Here is a 19915-nt window from a genome sequence, read left to right as displayed (position 1 = left end):
TACACTCCTGTTGTATTACTCAGGTCATATAAAGAAAATTCCACAACAAATCAGTAGCTGATCAGCCTTGGATCAATCCTCCCTGGAACTCCAGCCTTTCATCATAAATCTCTTCTATATCCTAACCATCTGCCCACTCAAATGGCCTTGCAGCTTCTATGCTCCATGCTTCTGGTTCTCCCTTGTCACTCATGTTCACCTCCCCTCTGAGAAGGAAATTATGCTTATAGTTACTATCTTTAAATATAAAGGTAATGGAAAATATAAAATATTTCCCCTATATAGGCCCACTTCTTGTGTTTTATTTCCAATAACCTGATCACTGTCTGCTGTTGCTAGAGAGCATATTTCATTAGTTCAGTATTTATTTTCATAATATAATTCTATGTATAATTTATTAATTCTACCTATTGCTGAAATGACGCTGACAGTAAATTATTCACATCAGGAACAAATTTGGCTTACATTTAACAAACATAGCAGAGAAATTCTAAATTGATTTTTGAATGATGAATGACTTCAGCAAAGCTGCCTTGGATGTAAGTCACTATTAACATTGCATTTTCAGTTTAACTGACTTTTAACTGAAAGACAAAGACTCTGCAGACTCTGTGTGACATTTTGATTTTTTCTGGCTGAAGAACTGATATATTATAAGGGTAGGAGGAAGGGAAGGGACAGGCTTGTCAAAACTAAACGCAGTTACTGTACATTAAAAATACCCTAAATTAACCAAGTAACATTCCAGCTTAGCTTGCAGGTCTTCGTTCAAAAACACATTAGGAAAACACTGTTCATGATACCAGGGGTCTCTTTATCTGTCTTTTGTATGGGGTTGCCACAGACAGGAAGAATGCTGAGTTTAGATGGGGAGAAGTAAGGGCACATGGGCAGTTTGGGATTTGAGGCTCAGCAGCCTGAGCCATGGAGAAGATATGTGATAGAAACATTCCCAGGGATGAAGCTTGGGACATGGTGAAAAAGAGAGGATGCAGGTGTTAGGCCTATGGCTATTTTGTGGGAATGGGAAAGTGATTTTGGGATGCCTTTACATTAGCATAATGGAAAAGAAATAGCGATAGCTAGGAAGAGGAGACAGTATAACTAGAAAACTACTCAGGAGACAAGCGGGAAGGGAACTGGTGGAACTGAAACAGGCAAAAAGGAAAATTTATGTGGTGTAGATGAGGTGCCTGAAAAATACTGCTCAGTATTATATACATTATAATACAGATATGATTTGGGGGCAGAAATATGGACAGTGTTAGGTCAGGGGGAAAGGGAAGGAAATGGACTGTAGGCAATTAGCTTCAGTCCCCTCTCGCTGCCTAGGAAAGGGTGAACAGGGCTCGTGCGCACAAATACACACACGCAGAGCTCAGCTTCTTATCTCTTGCCAACTTTTTTTCCCACACAGTCCTGTTAAACAATATTTGAAAAACTCTGTTCTGACCAAATTCTCTGTGTTTTGAGGTCTGGGTGGTGGTATTAGTTGTTCAGAAGACTCCTTATCAGTTGCATTTTCTTGGTTCAGTGGCCTGCACTATTCCTATTGGGACAACACACTTATTTTTGTCAAATTTCTAGTTATCTAGAGACCTTCCAAGACTGTGTCCCACTCTGTTCTGGACCTGCACAAGATGAATGTACTCCTAATATTCAGGGCGAGAAGACTTCCATGTTTTCACTTTTGATTTTCTAAACACATGAATTTTAATCCTTTAAATTACAGCAAATTAGTTGCTTCCTCTTTTATCACAAAATTATAAAAAACAGCGACTGATTACCTGATTTCTCCCTAACTGAGGCAGGATCTTCCATACCAAATTATCCCAAAAGATGCCTTTTTGACTACTTATAAAAACCCTTCAGTGAGTAAGACTTCATAATTTTTTTAGCACTTCCATTCTGATGTCTAATGATCCTTACAATGAGAAGACTTGTTTTTCCTTTAATATCTAAACTTTACCTTCAATATTTGGACCTTTCTGATGAACTCCCTAAAAAATTCCTGAACATTCACATTTTTACTAAAAGTTCTCATATTAGATCTGAGTTTCTTCTTGTATTTTACCAGCCTCTTGGCTGCTTACTCCTGTTAGTACAAAATACTGAAGTAAAAAGTGCACCAAGAGGGTCTCTGCACAATCACTCATCCCATTCCTCATGCACAATGGAAGCCTTTATATACACAAATAATATTTACATTCTACATAGTATTAAACAATGGTACCAGCCTGTTACCATAGACAATATATAATCTTGAACTCAAAACATCAATGTCAGTGGATTAGAGGGCTGTGGAAATAATTTCTCTCTTGAGAGACACCAGTGTTAGTCTGTTTGCATTCAGATCACTTTCAGTCACAACAATTTATTTTATTATCAGCTAATTCAGTCCTTACACGGATCTAATTTATTTTGAAAATCAATTTTATTCATAGATTAAGGATAGTGTCATGAAGTAAAGCTCCCGATAATTACAGAAATCTCTGTGTGCGTGACCACAACCAGAAAGGAAAGTTAAAAATATATAGTTTATTAAAGACCATCATGGGTTTTTTTAGTTCACAGAAGAAAACAGCAGTTAATGGTCATATTTTTCCAATATGAAAAAGTAAAAAAGTAGAACCTAATTGTTTGCTTTTGTCTTACTCATTCTTAGCTACAGATTTTACATACAGCAAATGTTTTTAGGGGTTGTTTAATAATATGTATGGCAAGTCATGAAACATAAAATGCTTTAACAGACTTTTCTTATAGATAATCTGGATTTGTAGCACTCCAGTATCCCAAACCTTAGTGAGATGACACAGATGAGAAAAAGTTCAATAAATGCAGCGATAGCAAGAATAGTAATTCCTTTTTTTTTCCTTTCTTTCTGCTAATTCTACTTTCTTGTGTACGGTTATAAATTCAGAGTCTCTTGGCATTAAGTGTGGGATTTAGCTCACGTAATTTTAAAATCTAGGGATTTTGTCCAAACTAGTCACGCATGTTCTCCTGACAATCAGAGGGGTTAGACAGGCATCTGCAGCAGGCAATTCACCCCACCTGTCCTTCTTCATCAACCACAGAGGAAGCTGAAACACCCAACTTACATTACGTACCTAATTTACAGATAGTTAAAACAAAGCAAGATGAATATTCCCATATCAGAGTCTGGATTTAACTGACTGCAACTGTGACCTAGATGCAGCATGACCTAGATGCTCTCAGCCGAGCCCAGGGTACAGAAGCCTACTCCTGGCACTAAATCCAGTGCTGAAGCCTCTTCCTGCATTCAGTCTTCTGAGGTAGTTTTAGGACTATTACTATCAACAGGAAAGCTAACAATTTATCTCTCATTTCTTCAAGTTTTAAAAGGATTCAGGAGGGAGGGAACAACGATGGCCTTGCCCACACCCCTGCCCCTGAGGAGAGATTACATGACTGGTTTTGCTTGCATTGCAGCAGCAGCTAGAAACCTCTGTGGAAGATCAAGGATCACACAGTTAGGCCCTACATAGATACATTGCCAAGGAAACAGTCTTTGCCCTGAAGAAATTATTCTTCCACTCCAGTGCAGCATTAGAAGTGAAACTGTACTTTCTGCTTCTTATTTGTTCCATGAGGCTCAGATGCTCAAAGAAAATGGAGAAGGTCAAGCATGAAGTGAAACCATTGTCCTAATGCCCTCGCATATCCAAACATAAAACAGTGTATCTGATCCTCCTTAGCCAAAACTGAGCTATTTACTGAGATATTTACATGGCATCCAGTGAATGCCACGTAAATATCCAAAATTAAACACTTTTTTTCCCCATGAACCTCATGTAGAACTCTGTTAAAATAGTGATTTTATTACTACATACAATATAAATATAAATACAAGTACTATAAATAAAGTTTCCAACATACCAGATAATTTACCAGTTCCTTTTCCAAAATTGCCATTATTTTAATGCAATACCTCTATGGATCATTTACTGCAAGCACAGATACTACATTTGGATCTATAAACAATAAATCTCAAAGAATAGCTTTAATCCGTAAAGTGCCTGGGGGCAGAATTACTGTCTCTCTGGGTGTCTGCCATGGTGGGATTGTAATGTTTTTGAAGCTTTCCTAAATCCATTTATAAAGCAGAATTTAGTGCTTGGAGTAAATCTGACAAATGGTTATGCATGAAGCTGAAGAGAATGCATATGAAACAAATACATGCTTTTGGCAATTCTCCTTCTTATAATTTCAATCAGAAAAAAGGGAAATTTGGCCCACACAAGCTTTCCTTACTTCTGCAGGGCTAGAGAGGACTGTGCTGCTTCTTACTTTGCTCTGTGGGGTCTGTTTCAGCTTGTCAGGCTTTGTTTATTTCTCAGAAAGATTTAACTGCATTATATCCAGCCCAGGGAATGAGAGAAATTAGCCCACACTAGTGCTTCTCCTGGATCAGGGATATTCTAATGAGAAAGCAAAAGGACATCTGTTAAGTACTTTTAATTAGTCACAAAATGGAGAGACCTGCGCAATCTGAAGTATGAATAACATGTACAGACAACACCATCAGCTGCCACCCGATGTTCCACGAGAATTTACTCAGTCTGCAGCATTATATTTCAGTAACTGCCTCAAGAACTAAGAACTAAGCAAACGGTAACCCTAAGCATCTGGCACAGCGTTGCTGAAATAAGGGATCCTGGTCATGCTACAGTACTTTGTTCAATGAAGTCAGAACCCTTCCTCCCATGCCCAAATTTTTAATGATCCTTTCTAGGTTCAGTCTTTTTTTTTTTTAATCAGTTTTACACTTGGATAGTTTTAGGCTTGGACTTAGGAATTTTCTGGATCTATACCAATGAGATGGCAACTAGGGTGCATGTTTAAAAAAATTTTTTTTTTTAGCGGAAAACATAATTCTCTAAGAATTTTCCTTTCAGCATGTCTGTGTATAAAGCAATTTGCTTTGAAGACAATTATAAGAAAGTTATCGAGAATAGCTCCATGGTAGTTTTATGATCAGTAAACATCTAATAATTCCATTATTGTGAAAATATATTTTCAGCATAAGATGTCTTACTAAGGGAGGGCTACAAGAGCTTCCCCTGGAAATACTAAGATCTTTAACTTCATCTGTAGAAGAGGTTAAATGGTACTATAGCTTTCTTAAAGCAAATAATAATGAGAAAGCACTGAATGTACTTATTTGCATTCATTGAAGGTCTCTCATTAGAGGTCTCTCTCATTCTTAGGGACCTGATCCATCACAATACGTAGCACATAAACTGACCCAAATCAACAGGATTACTTATGAATGTAATGTTAGGTATGTGCTCAAGTCCTGTGCTGGATAAGAATCAACTTGATTCTAAAAACAACACAAATTGTGATGTGAATATTGATAGTATATCATAGTGAACTGTTTTCCGAAGATCAATGTCAGAAAGAAGCTAAATAAAAAATAAATATAAAATTATTTGCATTAGCATCTTTATTCTGTTTTTCTAATGAGCAACTTCTTCTTCTGTTCCTGCTTCCTGTACACTTACTTAGCTATTTCCATGACATTTAACATTGCTAAAGGTGGCTGGCTGCTCAAGAGATGCGGTATCATTCTCACCAGTATTGACCTCTCTGATATTGTCGTATCCTGTTACATATTTTCACACTACAGAGGGCCAAAGATCTGCTGACACAGCACATGGCTAGATTAACCTTGAAAGCTAATGAATACTGAACAGAAGAGCCATAGACTCATTCATTATCTTAACTATCACTAAGTCATCAGGTTTCATATCACTATCACAACCATAGAAACCATTTGGTATTTAGAAATGGATCTCATACAGTATTCAATATGTCAAAAAAAAGAGAATTTACCAGTATCTGAGAAGCTCATGCTCAGTACAAAGCTGGTCTGGGAATGATGCAAAATATCTCTGCCGGGCTCACAGGAATACAAACAAGGCACTTTCAGGTTTCTGAGCATCATGATCACAAAACATATTATGATTATTTGTTTATAAATGTCAAACACCTCTGCAGCAGCACAAAATGGTCTTGTAAGATCCAAGCAGGGATGTGGCAGACAAGATAAACAGTTTATTAAGTATATTAACACGCTCCCTATTTTTAGAGGAAAATACATATCTCTCTTTAGCAATTGTGAATAATGCCATATGCTGTTGTAAAAAGCTTTAAATAATGTAGATTCCAGCCCTCAATTTTCAACACATATTTTCGAACCTACCATTCTGGAAAAAATCCAAGCTATATATAATTTAAGGTTTGGGTTTTTCTACTTCTTTCATAATCAAGTGAGAAAAGTTGCACTTGGCATTTACAGGAAGTTTATGTGCTAAAGGAATAACATTTTCATGACCATAAAACTCATGATGTAGCATTTCATAGTCTAGAAAGAAGATTCAGTCATCCTGATGTAGAAGAAGTACCAGTGCAAGCCATTAAGAGGTTAAAGTGACACCAATTCCCAAGAACCCATCAACACTCAAACAGAACAAGTAACCACTCAAGTAGTCCCACTTCATGCTATAAAAAAAGGTTAGATTGTCTTGGGGAAGGCTGCTTCTCTTTATCTGGACTGAAAAGGGCAGAAAAGTTACTCCTATCTATTGCCTTCTCATATGTGCCACTGAAGTTCTTGATGAGCCCTGTAGTTAATTACATAGTTTCTCCTTTATAGCAAGTTTCAAGTATGAAAAGTGCCAACCCTTGACAAAGCAAGTTTCTCCACTTATGCCTAAGAATGAAAGGATAAAGTTTGCTTGTCTTCTGAGACTACCAATAGGAATGCCAACAAATACTAATTATAGTAGTTTTAAGCATACTCACATTTGTCAATCAGATACTTTGGATGATTTTCCTTAGAAACCTAAGTGTTATTTTGAAAGTGACTTAAGAGCCTAAGAGCTTGATCTCATGGGAAGGCTAATACTCAGCAAATTAGGAATGAATTTAGAGTGCACTAGCTACTCTGCACATTCTCCCCACATAGCCCTTCCAAATGCATATGAAATACCAGCCACATACTCAGAAAGTTAGTGTACTGTCTAATCACATCCTCATACACAGATTGAATTAACTGTCCTGTATTGACAAGCCCTGTGTCTTAATGGTTTTCTGGCTTGAGATCCTAAACAGAGATATGATTTTTGAATATGATGCATTAGATTCCCTAAATAACAGAAGTACTTTCGACATTTTTACCCTTGGACCATTAGCTCATTTTGTAGAATCCAAAATTGTCAATAGAATGCCAAGCTGCTCTCTGAAGCCTGATTTGACCTCAGATCAGGTACTACTTGGCCCTGCATTACAAAGTCCTCTCCCCCCAGAAATAGAATGGTTTGATTAGAAAGAAAACATCTGAGGAACAGAGCAACATTTTTTGCTATTGATTCCTCTTATAGCCAAATGTAATTAAGTATTCATGAGCACAACAAAATAAGGCCTTTGCAGTTTTTAATTTGTCTTTCTGAGAAAGAAATAAAACAAGTCTGTTGCTGAAACAGACTCTTAATCGTTTTAGCCCAAGGTTATCATCTCATCATTTGGGTAACTGATTTGTATGGGATTAGCTTGATGAAAGAAAAGTCTAAAATCTAGAATCAGCAATAAGATATGAATTTGAACAAGAAGTCAGGAAACTTGGAGAGAGCACAGGCATCAGAGGAAAGAGGAGAAGAGTCAAATATTACCATTAATAGGCATGAAATAACTTTTTGGCAGTGGACTGACAATCATCATCATGTTCCCTGAGGAGTGATTTGCTGTTCTCATTTGCCTTGCACTGCTCAAAGTGCACTCTGAAAAGCAACCCTTATTATAACTGTCTGTTATATCCAGTAAGTGAAAGATCAAATTACTTACGGCTTTTTCATCGATTTATATATGCAAGACTACATTTAAAACACTAATTTACCTGGAAAATAAATATTTTTCCTGTCTCACTGAAGAAGACGATCTCTGCCTACACTTCGGATGCACTGATCATGTAACATTTGTTTCCCATCATTCAAGTAACACAGATTCCCCATTGATGGGCAATGGACAGCCATTGTAATAATTTTTAAATTCTGCCTTTGATTACCATAAAACAGAACTGGCTAAAAGTCAGGATGTTTAATCCCAGGCAAATTCTCAAATTCTAAAAAAAATGTATTTCAGTTTTGGAAAAAAATGTAAATTTCCTGCAGCAGGAAAAAAATCTATTTGAAAACAGGTAAGAATTCTTAGTTCATTAAGTGTCAAAATAAATGTGATCATTTCAGGTCAAACCCTGAAAACCTCAAGTCAGTGTGGCTTTCAGTTTCTCAGCTTCCTAGCTCTGTGTTTCCCAAATACTTCCAGCAGGTAAATCTGGAAATTCTCAAAGCTCAATCAAAGCATGGATTCTCAACACTTTCAGGATTCTTGACTGGTATCTTCAAACCTGAGCAGACCATATGGTGAGACATCTCAAAAGGCATTGACCCTGAAAGCTTTAAGTTTCCTGGCTCCAGAGCAGTTCAGATAGTAGGTCTGTTTAGGAGCCATGGGTTGCAGAAGCCTTGACTGATGCCTCTAGGGTCATGGATCTGTCAGCCCAAAGGCAACTTCCACGGTAGAACCACCTAGAACTGTGGACTCAGCAACACAGGAGGCAAGGTATCAGGTGAACCAAACATACTTCCAACAAAACTACATGTTTTGTTAAAAATTCCTGAACCAAAGTTTTGAACAGGCCCCATGCAGAAGAACATTTTGTTTTCAACATCTGTTCCAATGCTAACTTGTCTCCTCTCTCTGATCCTTAGTCTGTCTTGTTATTGAAATCAGAACGCTTGATCTTTTTTTGGAAATTGTCCCCAATTCCCATATTCTCTAGCACTGTTGACATTGTCAGCATCCCCCTTCATAATATCACGTGTGGAAGAACACCTCCTAAAATTTGACCAGATCACCCTAAGTGTATTTTTTCTTCCTCCACACCAACTATCCTTCACGTTTTGACCATACAGTCAAAGCTCTCAAACAACCCCATATATTTCATCTTGATTACTACAGCTACATATTTTCTGGTTTCCATGACATTCACATTGCCAAGAAATACATTAAAGAAGAAAATTTGCCTAGACTAACTGCCAGCAACACTGGCACTCATTTGAAATGAGAGATCCTCTAGCTGGTCTCAAGTGCTTGGGCAGAGCGAGGACTACAACTTCAAGTTTATACAATCCAGAAGGGTACAATAATGACTAGACGACAAAGGCAAAAATTGTCTCAACTCAAATGGATATCTAATTATTTATGCAAAGTAAAGCAGGTTCAACAGTAGAGAGTGGAGTGCTACCCAGCCTTGGGTAGCAATCAATCCCATTGATTGTAAAAGATATTAGTCTTCCACATTGGAGGAGAGTACCATAATCTTTTGAGGTGGTGGTAGGTCTTTGGGTTTTTGAGGAAAAATGCGAACAAGTCCTGGATTGGACTGGGATGGATTATGCATACTGGAAAATAAGTTAGGAATTTTCTTTGAAATCAAAATGTCTTTTACAGACAGCACTATCAGAACCTCCCCCCATGCAAAACTCCTCGCACCAATGCCTCCTATTTTTCTTACATTAATCTAACATAGTCAATTACAATCAAGCAAAAGATCAAATGTATATTGCTATGAACACACCAATGCATACTCGTGCAAGCTCATTATGCCCATCTTTGTTCTTTCCATGTCACTTATTAGTGACGCTAATAGCACACTATCTTCCAAAGTATCTCTAAGGCACCTGGCATGAGATGTCCTGTTGCCAAGATTTCTGGCTTCTGGGCACAACTGCAATATACATAATACACAAGTAATAGCATTAATCATCTGGTGCTACCCTTAAAAAAAAACACTGAGCATTTGTTCTCAGTGGTTGACTCATACAACTTTATTATGAACCGAAGTCCAGCACTTAATTGGCTACTGTAGCTGATGATTTTGTTGGATACAAATCTCAACATGTCAGGACTGAAATTACATGTGTAACATTACTGATTGCTGTTGACAGTTCAGGAAAAACCCAGTATTAAAATAGTGAATTTTAATTTTTAATTTTGGTGCCATCAGCAACCCTCAGATCTGAACAAAGAAAAAGACCTTGAAACACACAGTAAATACACAGCATTAGATTCCAACATTTTTAAGATCTTGATTTTTATTAGATGTCAGTATATCCTTCAGTGAACTTAGCCATGGAATAAAGAGCTCAGGGTAGTTCAAATCCTTTTTAGAATACAGCTGCGTTCTCACTAAACCAAAAAGCATTCCTGTGAGCTATGAAGTGATTTCTTAAAGGCAATAAGCTTACATCACAGTATTAATCAGATTTTTGGACTCAATAATACAGACAATATGATCTCATGATAGTGATAACATTACAAAGTCTGAAATGGTAGGCCAGATAAAGCAAAACCACGGGCTGCTTATTTCTATTAAGGACCCATTAATTATATAAAGAACCCCAAAACAGAAAAAAACCCAAAATGCAGTAGAAGTATCCTTATCAGTAACTTGCCCCTAAAAGCAGAAAGGATCTACAACCTGGCTTGATATGCATTAAAAAATAACCAAATCATTAGTGTGCAATATTTGGATATTTCAAAACACATTTCAGTCAGTATTTTGTGTATGTACAACTTACTTATCCTGCTTTTTCCATGCTCAGATCTCAGTTCAGGCAGTTAGTATATAAGCAAAATGTTCTCTTTCTTGAGAAGAGTTTTGCTTATGTTGGCCGTCTCATTCATGACAGCAAATGAAAACTAACATTTGCTTAGAAAGTCTCAAAATTCCTTATCGAAAAGTTGGAATAAGCACTGGCCACTAGATTTTAATCCTGAATTTTAATTTTCTAAATAGGAAAAAAAATTGAATGAAAAAATTTGAAAGTTTATGGCCTTATCTCTATTTATGTAAAGTTTTACCATTTGTAATCTTGAATTAGAGTCAGTATATGCTGCATTAATACACTGCGTTATGAAAACTATCCTGTATTGTGCTGTAGCAAATGCTGATTTTTATTAATTTTAAGTGGTGTCCATATTGTAGCATTGAATTTTGTGCGTAGTCTCTCATCTTATCGGCATATTTCCAGTCTTCTAATCATGTTGCTCATCTGTGCACTAACAGATGGTTAATATATTTTTTATAATATTAGATGAATCTATGGATGAAGTAGAGATTAGATGAATCTACAGAAAGAATTAATTCTGTATACCAAATTGGAATAGACAAAAATGAATTTGAAGTCAAGATTAGCATTTTTTTCAAGCTTTTAATGATGGTTTCCTGATGTATGCTTCCTTACAGCTTCATTATTCATATTTAGTAATTCACTGCATCTGCACAAATAAACTCATACAAATAGCAGAAATGACCTTGAAATGCATAGAACTGGAAAAAGGCTAGTTAAAGGAATTAACATGGGAGGTCATCTTACCTGCGAGACAGAAGATGAAACACAATGCAACAAGATGACTGATTAAGAGGCACATGGTTATCTTCTATTCAGAGATTATCTCAAAAGCAATTCTGCCTTGCAACACCAGTATTCAGAGAACTAAAAACACCTGATTAGAGAAAAAGAAAAAGCAGTGAATAATTCCGACATAAGGCTGTATCTCATACCACATTGAACTTCATATTATCTCTCTAAACTGAATACTTAGAGTTAATATAGGATAGAGTCTTTTGAATAATAAATGCACTGTCAAATTTGCTGGATCAAATTAATGATCTCTTTTATTCAGAGTGCACATTGTTTAAAGGTCTATAGAGCTCCCAGATTTTCCACTGATAATAATGAATTTGGCAAAAGTTAATACTGAACATTCTCTTTTAGACCCATCTTCCTAAACCGAAAGTGTGGTTTGAGTTGAATCTAGATCCTCTCTGTGAGAACACGTCACAGTGTTAGAAATATTAGAAAACTACGTGGTTTACAGTAAATATGAAAAGTCCAGATTCTGTCCTCCTTCATCTAAGTAGTACATTATAATTAATCATTTTAAGGTCTGTAAGAAGAAAATTACTGAAGCACATGACTCTCCTTCAGAATTCATCTATTTTGTCTAGTTTATTTTTCCTTTTAGACTTTTAGCATACAATTCATGATCTTGTGGGAAGTTAGTATTAGTTTTTTTGCATTTCCTTTTAATTCCTTTGAATATGATGAGTATTATAATGTCATTTTTAAAGTTTTCTCTTTTCCTGAGAGAAATTCTGCCTGTATATACCCTACGACCAAGCTGCCAAGAAATATGTAACTTCTTTTGAATATTTTAGGAATTTAGATACCATTTTCCACAATACTTTTCTTCTATAACATTTTCTGCTTCTTTAAATCAGAATTATTTTGTTAGTTTATTCTTTCTTGCTGGTGGCTGTTATCTATATCTTTAGGGCACTGAGTCATCATGTTTGCAGTGTGTAATTTTCAGTTTTAATGGATGTATTGTCATGCTTGTATAAAATTATTCTTTACATCCATCACATCTTGTTCATACTACTATTCTCTTCTCTTGACTGGCTGTGCTGTAGCACTAGCTACACTATGACCTTCACACAAAGCAAGGTTTGCAACTTATCAGTGATGGAATATTTTCATATCTCAGCCACATGTTGATGTTATCCATTCTTCTCAGTTTATTGCATCTGTTACTATTTCATTATACAAATATGCTCAGCATATACTTGAATACCATTCAGTAAGATGCATCCTAGGACATGTTTGTATGCTAAATGGCATTGTCTTTTCTTTGCAGGATGCAATGTTGATGTTACTCTGTTCCAGCTTCCCAGGCCAAGTACTTGTGACTCAGATAGTGGCTTCTACCTTTTACCCAGACTCTTGCTCTTTCCACCTAAAAATTTTTACTATAGTGTTCTCTTTTCCAAAATCCAGATGTTTCAGATCTTGTTTTAAAACTGCTCTGTTTCTCACTGCCAGTAGCAAGAAACAGTTTTGAATTTCATAGCACCTCTATATACATACCTAACTCCATAAGTATTCTTGGGATAAATGCTGCTCTAATCAACAGAGAGTTTCTGGTTTGAGTTCCTACCGGACAGGACTGTTGCAGTGTATTAGTCTCATGTCTCTCCCTGAGGGGACTAGGAACATGCTTCAGACATCAAGGCCTTACATTTGTTCCCTTCTCCTCATCTTGGAAAATCTTTTTTTCTGCTGTTTTACTGCCGTTAAGGGCTGTCTCTGTTTCTCCTCTAGAGATCTCTCTTAGGACTCCCAGATTTGTCTCAGGCAGCAGGAGATGTAGGCTGGGGCAGTGACTTTGGTGTCAGCTGCTTCTCTTAGCATATACTGTAACATTTCTGTTCAGTTCAGGAATGTACTTATGAAGTGAATCTCCTCATCACCCCCACTCACAGTGCTCTGGTTCAAATAATACAGAAGACTCCAAAAGGAGACTGGATTCCCTTTGGATGAAACAAAACCAAAAATCACTTTGCAAGAGTGTATCTCATGTGTTCCAACTGCTAATGGAGTGTTCAGTTCACAGCACCAGACTACAGCTGGTCTGAAGTAAAGTCCCCACAACACTATCACTATGAGATCCCTGGGTCCACAGCATCAAATTTTTGTTAATACAGCCATTGCCTCCTTCACCCACTTTCATCAGGAATCACTGGAAACTCTCTGAGAGAAATGTAGGTTTGCCATTTTCCCTGTACAAGAATGCTTGCACATGCAGAGTGCCAAATAATGCTAAAAAGACAAGAGCCTCATGTTCCTTTGAACATGCCTCAAATAGTTCAATTAATTTACTGAGCTTTCCTTAGAAGGGAGTTTCATGTGGTCTTTCATTAAGCTTACAGCGTGGAAGGATGGCATGAAATATCACAAGAGAGTCTTTTTGGCTTAGAAATTACCGGAGTTGTTGAACTTCATCCTTTACCCTTATTTTGGCAGACAAAATCTTTAATGAGCAGAAAGCAATTGTATTAGCTGCCAAAACCATGACAGTCATGGTTTTTGCATGAAAACAGTGTTCAGCAAAACACATACAAGAGCTACACAGTGATTCCAAGAACTGAGGTTTATTTAGAAATGTTCCCTGGAAAAAAGGCTGTTACGTTGGTAACAAATGCATATGCGTATTGTAGCTGGATTTAGTTATCCAAGTGGAATAATTTAGTAAATAGCCTTGCCCTCCTGCTTTTGTAGACACTACAGCTTTTTCAAACTCTGGCATTATTGTTTGTTCTACCACACAATGAAGGATATTCACAACTATTTCACCCATCTGAATTAAATGACCAAGGTATGAACTACTCTATCTATATGACGCTTCAAAAAGACAGTGGTAAGCTACATCAACAAATCACTTTGTATACTTTTCTTGCAGCCAGGTCATGACTATGAAGCTGATTATGTTATGACACTGCCTCCTCCAGAACATTTATTCCAAAGTGACATGAGTTAAATTGCATAGTTACTGTGAAATAACGCACATAATTAAATAGCAATGAAACAGTAATTCTATTGGAACAATGGTAATTACACAGTAACTCATGATGATAATAACTGTGTTCAAATATATTGATAGATACTGTTAAGAATAAACCTGTGTTCGCTCTCTGACATTACAGGCACCACTGCAGACAGAAAATCCTTCTTCCCTCTCTTCTGCAGAATTCAGACTCAATTCTGGAAAGCCTCTTCTTTAGCTCTTTGAAAAATCATTTCTGTTGGCTCAGTCACACTGGTTCAAATTACAGTAAATCAAAATTCTGTCAGTAAATCCCATGCTATAAACACCCCACTTTATTCAGATAAACAATATCCATCCTGCTAGGATTAAAATCCTTTCCTTACTTTCATTTCTTTCAGCTGAGTAAGTTCTGTACACAGAGTACATCTATCCTGATTTATCTCAGTTTGGGGAAGAGAAGTGAGGCTGTTTCACATTGCTCTGGCGAATTTCAGCAGAACCATCTGCAATTAGGGGAGGCAGCACATGGCTTATCTTATCCTCCCTTCCTCTGAAGTAGTATGACTGTACATGATGCTACTACCCAGCTGCTCAAGTAAGAGTTCAAGCTTATTTGAGGCAGCAGCACCCCCACTGGAGGCAGCACTGTAGGCTGCAATGCTCATGCAGCGTATCTACTGCCTTTTTTTTGGCTTTACAGCTCTCTACCTTTTTTTTTTGCAGAGTGAGGACATTGTTGCCCAAGTAAAAATCATTCCCTAACAAAAGAACAGTCATTAGTACAACTCACTTTACTCCCCTGTAAAATCACAGAATGGTTGTGTGCTTAGATACACTCCTTTTAGTCTACACAGTCTAGTTTAGTTTAGTCTGCTATCCTCTTTTTCTCACAACAGAGTATAAAATTTTAGCAAATGAGTAAGAGATGTTTAAAAAATGTAATAAAATGAGAAAGTGTTTAACTGCAACTGTGTCAAGTTTAATTACTCTCTAATGCTCATTAACACATTTATTTCCCTTTTGACTGTTTTGTTTCCCCAAAGAGCCAGTCATGACTGCAGGGCCTTCATCCTGCTAGATACAAGACAACTGTTCTTGGTGAGTTGTCTGGAGTGCAAACCATCTCAAAGGAGGTGGGGAAAAACTGGGACATTGGCTGCTGAATAGAAAGCACATTCAATTTCTAATACAGGGACCTCCCAGAACTCTTTTTGCAGGCTTGCAGTGTCTCATGATGCCTCATTATGATGAGAGGTCTTCCCAGGACAAAAGAGAAGACCTGTCTCTCTATATTACCAAAATGTAATGATTCTTTAATCTCTCAAAAAAGCACTTTAGGAAAAAGTCTACATTTTCTTCCGTATTCTTTGTGGCCTTGTTCAGGTCTGTATTGCATGCTTTGGCCTTTATTAAGGAGAAAAAGATACTTGTTGTTTTATGGCTATGAAAGCCAGTGTTTTACATCACTCCCCTAATTAATATAAACATGTAGATAACATCACCACTTTGCAAGGATATAAATCAATCATAATCTAGATACAAAGCAAAATTAAAAACAGCAAGTAAAGGAAGGCAGTGAAATAAAGAAATTCAAATAAACTACATAAACTACTATATTTGAAATCAAGAAGGGGTGGATGAGGAATAAACAAAGGAACAGCACAGCAGGAGAGGTCTACTGTGGAAATCGGAGCAACAGTGGGGAATGTCAAAGGGGTGAAGAGGAAGCAAAGATACAGAACTTCATATTACAAAGGGATGGACATCATGGGGGACATGTACGTGAAGTGTGGGAGAATGAAAGCAATAAACCAAGCCAGAAGAACTGTCCCAAAGCAAGGCAGAGGGAAAAGCAATGGAGATAGAGGCAAATACAGCTGCATGAGAATGAGGGCTTTGCACTATCCACAGTGAGAGACCAAGGGACTAAAGGAATATATGTGATATGGATGGGGAAGATTATTTTATCTGTTGTATTTTGATCAGCTAGACTAGCACAAGGTTAAGAAGGGAGAATTTGGTTACAAAAGCAGAGAATCATGTTGCAGTTGCATTAGAAAACTAACAATAGATACTTCTAGACTGCAAGACAGTGTAAGAAGAAAGGTTGTCAAGTTGCTGTCAGTAAGTCTGAGCTTTTACCACAACAAGCTCTTCCTTGAATCTCCCTCCCTGTGGCTTTCAGCATGGGAGCAGCTTGACAACTACATCTGCCCTTGGCATCTGTTCATGGCTCCCTCTTAACAATCCCCAGTGCAGAACTGATAGAGTGAAGGCAAAGGAAAGTGTTTACAAGTTCTGGTTTGCTAAATCTTGCTAAGAGAGGTAAATCAAGATTCTTGTTATGATCCTCATTTCCTGCTATATGATTACAATTATGCATATTGAAGCTTTGGAACTGGTAGAGATTCCATCCAGATTAGTCTACAAATAGATACAATAATCTAGAGGAAATCTCTGGTTCTCCATCCTTTTTCAAAACATAAATATATATAATTGCAATAAATCACCAGTAAATTAACACAGTGGCAAGTTATAATCAAAGCTTCTTAGGAGCAACACATTACTTCAACCTAATCAGTGTTTTGTATTTATTTTTATTTCAGGCTCTTTTAGCGATTTTAGTAAGCATCTAATTGCTTGTTTTCTTGATTTTCTTAGAAGAGCTAGCATTTTTCACTACTATAACTAACTCACTTCTCAAATCTTATTAGGGGCTCAGCATTTAGAATTACCAATAACATTTTGCATTTAAAGAAAATAATGAGGTACACTGCATATTATTTATTGTACCTCTGTTTATCCCCTTCTACAATTTTGGTCTTAGCAATTTAATTTTGTAATCAATCAACAAGTTTCCTATTTTAGATTAGATTGTACCATTACAAAAGGGACTGTATCTTACTCAAAAAATCTGGCTTCCCAGTCATCATCCACAACCCTTTAATTCTGAAACAGATATTTTAGGCACTAGTGTTTACTAGCATTCCCTGTTACCAGAAAAGTCATGACAGTCAAGTTCCTTGCCCCTACATTGATCTATCTTGTTACAGTGGTCTGGAATTTTTCTAAGTAAACTTCCAGGTCAGCCCTACAGCACTGATATGTCTACGAAAGATTTTAGATGATCGCTAATATCTTCTACAGTCCACAAGTGGGTGTAATTCCCTTCACAAAGGCTTGTAGATACACTTCTCTATTACCTTTTGATCATCTCTGATTTTTTTTGATTATAGTCTCCATGTTCACCACCTTTGTTCAAGTGGAAATGCAAGTTAAAATGTCTGCCCTTCAAAACACAGCCCATTGCCCACACCAGTACTGCCCATTGGCCCAAACAGTCATCTCCAGTGGTGCTTCTAGTATTTTTCCATTCCATCCCTTTAAAGAGTAGAGTTACTTCTTCCATTTCTCATGAATGAAAGCCAGCTAACAAGCCCATCAGCTTAAGCAAGATCTTTGATGGTCCACAGATTCTTGAACAGAACAAGATAAATTTTTGAACAGAATTTACGTTTTCAAGAACAACATACAATTACATAACAAACACCTACCAAGTTGGAGCAAAAAGCATGAACAGTCTAAACCTGAAGAAAAATCAGTCCAAATTCTTTTGCAATTTTTTACAGATGTTAAATAACAACAACAACGACAAAAAAACAGGATCGGTTCATTAATATGTTAAGACTGGCTAAATTAATAACTGATACTACCACTAGTGGATATTTTTGCCTATTAAATATTACCTTGGAAACACAAAGAGCCAAACTCTCAGAGGTGATAAGGACTCCAGGGTTGTTACAGAACTTGACACAAGTTTCAATAGGAAACTTCATCTGAAGTTTGGAGTACAACAAGGGAACTGTTATTCTTCTGGAAATATTTATATACTTATTCTTTTTGCTTTCTTTTTTACTTAAAATCTCAAGTCAATAGGCTTGATAGAAGCAACATCCTGGCACACCAATGACACCAAAACATATCCTGGCTCAGAATTACCCATTTTCTCCCCATTCCACCCCCAGCCTTCTCTGGAAGCTGTAATTTCCCTCCAAGAGTCGACCACAAAGAAGGTAAATTACTTCTCTAGGCATGTTTTGAGCCATACCTATTGCCCTTGTCAGCAATAGAGCTTATTCTACAAAGCAAGAAAAAACAGTGTCTGTAACAAGAAACAAAAGCATTCTATAATATTGTTTGCAGAAGACTGTTATAAAATGCAGAAGATACTATGGAACTGAATAGTAGCCACTGTTATAGGCCATCTGCTTTCCATGGTAATTTTTTAATGCACCACTTTTTCAAGTAGGACAATATGCTGGTAGTTAAACACACTGTGAATTTAACTCTCCTGCTTCTTTTATAGTTACACCTCAAAGAATTAATACCTTAATTATCAGTTTCTTCTTCAGTCAGGTGCTCAGTAGGCATTTTTGCTTTTTTGTTAGCAAATTAAGCAATTAAGGAACGTTACGGGACCTTTGCTTGCTTACTACACGATCCTTTCCATTTTTTTTCATACTTTCTTCTGGCTTTCTGTTATTTTGTCCTCTCAAATATTTCATGCAACTAATGAGACATCTTATTTTTCTTATTTGCATTCAAAAATTCATTATGAATCTACATTAATTGTTTTCCCTACTACAGTTTTACAGTGGTCACACATCTATCTTATCTTTGCAGGTAGTCAATGACTCTGTAACAAAGGGTCATTTGGTGTTGCTATTATAAACATTTATTTTTCTTTTAGGAAGGTTAGGCATCTCCTAATTTGTGGTAAGATCAACAGCTCGGCCTTACTATTAATTCTTAATACAGATTGGTTATTTTTGTTGAGTCACTGAGCTGCAAAAAGGCTTTGCTTTGAAATACCTTCAGACAACGAAGTGTGGCTTAGAGGTATTTAAACACTGTCTTTAATCATCGTGTCAGTAGCAAAGGGTCAGGCAGCCAGTCCTCCAAGTCCTTTTCACATGTTTTGCTCTATCAGCAACTGGCTGTTCTTTCTTCTTGGGTAATAAATAAGAAAAAGATCACTCGCTGCTATAATTCACAGCCATTGCTCACACTTCTTTGAAAGCATGTTGCAAGGGCTATGCTGCTTAAAGATTGCCTGGTAAAAAATTTCAGCAAACAAAAATCAATAAAACTCCTGTCAAACCCAGAATATCATACAGAACAGACTACCACGTTGTTCCTATACTTTCAAGTTGCTTTCATTTGCATCTCCCCCTTTTCAGCATTCAAAGTCTATTTAGTGTAACTTTGAATCCAAAATAAGCAAATATATCCAAGGTTCTAAAACCAACATGAAGTTTTTCCTCAGAAATGATCATTCAATGAAAAAAAGTCAACCATGAATACAAATAAATATTCATTATTAAAACTGGACATTCTTTCATACAATACAGAGGATTTTTTTGTTACTTTAGCCATT

At 36.7% G+C, this 19915-nt stretch overlaps 1 protein-coding gene across 1 annotated transcript in view; it reads right to left on the bottom strand.

Annotated features, from left to right (window-relative positions):
- The window catches only part of CNTN1 (contactin 1), an 85856-nt gene extending 85663 nt beyond the window's left edge, over nt 1-193 (bottom strand). Inside the window, exon 1 of the mRNA XM_026062998.1 lies at nt 127-193. Coding sequence (XP_025918783.1) covers nt 127-193 — 67 coding nt within the window. The remainder of the gene's footprint in view (nt 1-126) is intronic.
- Between the last annotated feature and the right edge of the window lie 19722 nt (nt 194-19915).

Source organism: Apteryx rowi, unplaced genomic scaffold (genome assembly GCF_003343035.1).
Source record: "Apteryx rowi isolate R43461 unplaced genomic scaffold, aptRow1 scaffold_198, whole genome shotgun sequence".
Lineage (NCBI taxonomy): Eukaryota > Metazoa > Chordata > Aves > Apterygiformes > Apterygidae > Apteryx > Apteryx rowi.
This window is presented reverse-complemented; position numbering and strand designations above follow the sequence as displayed.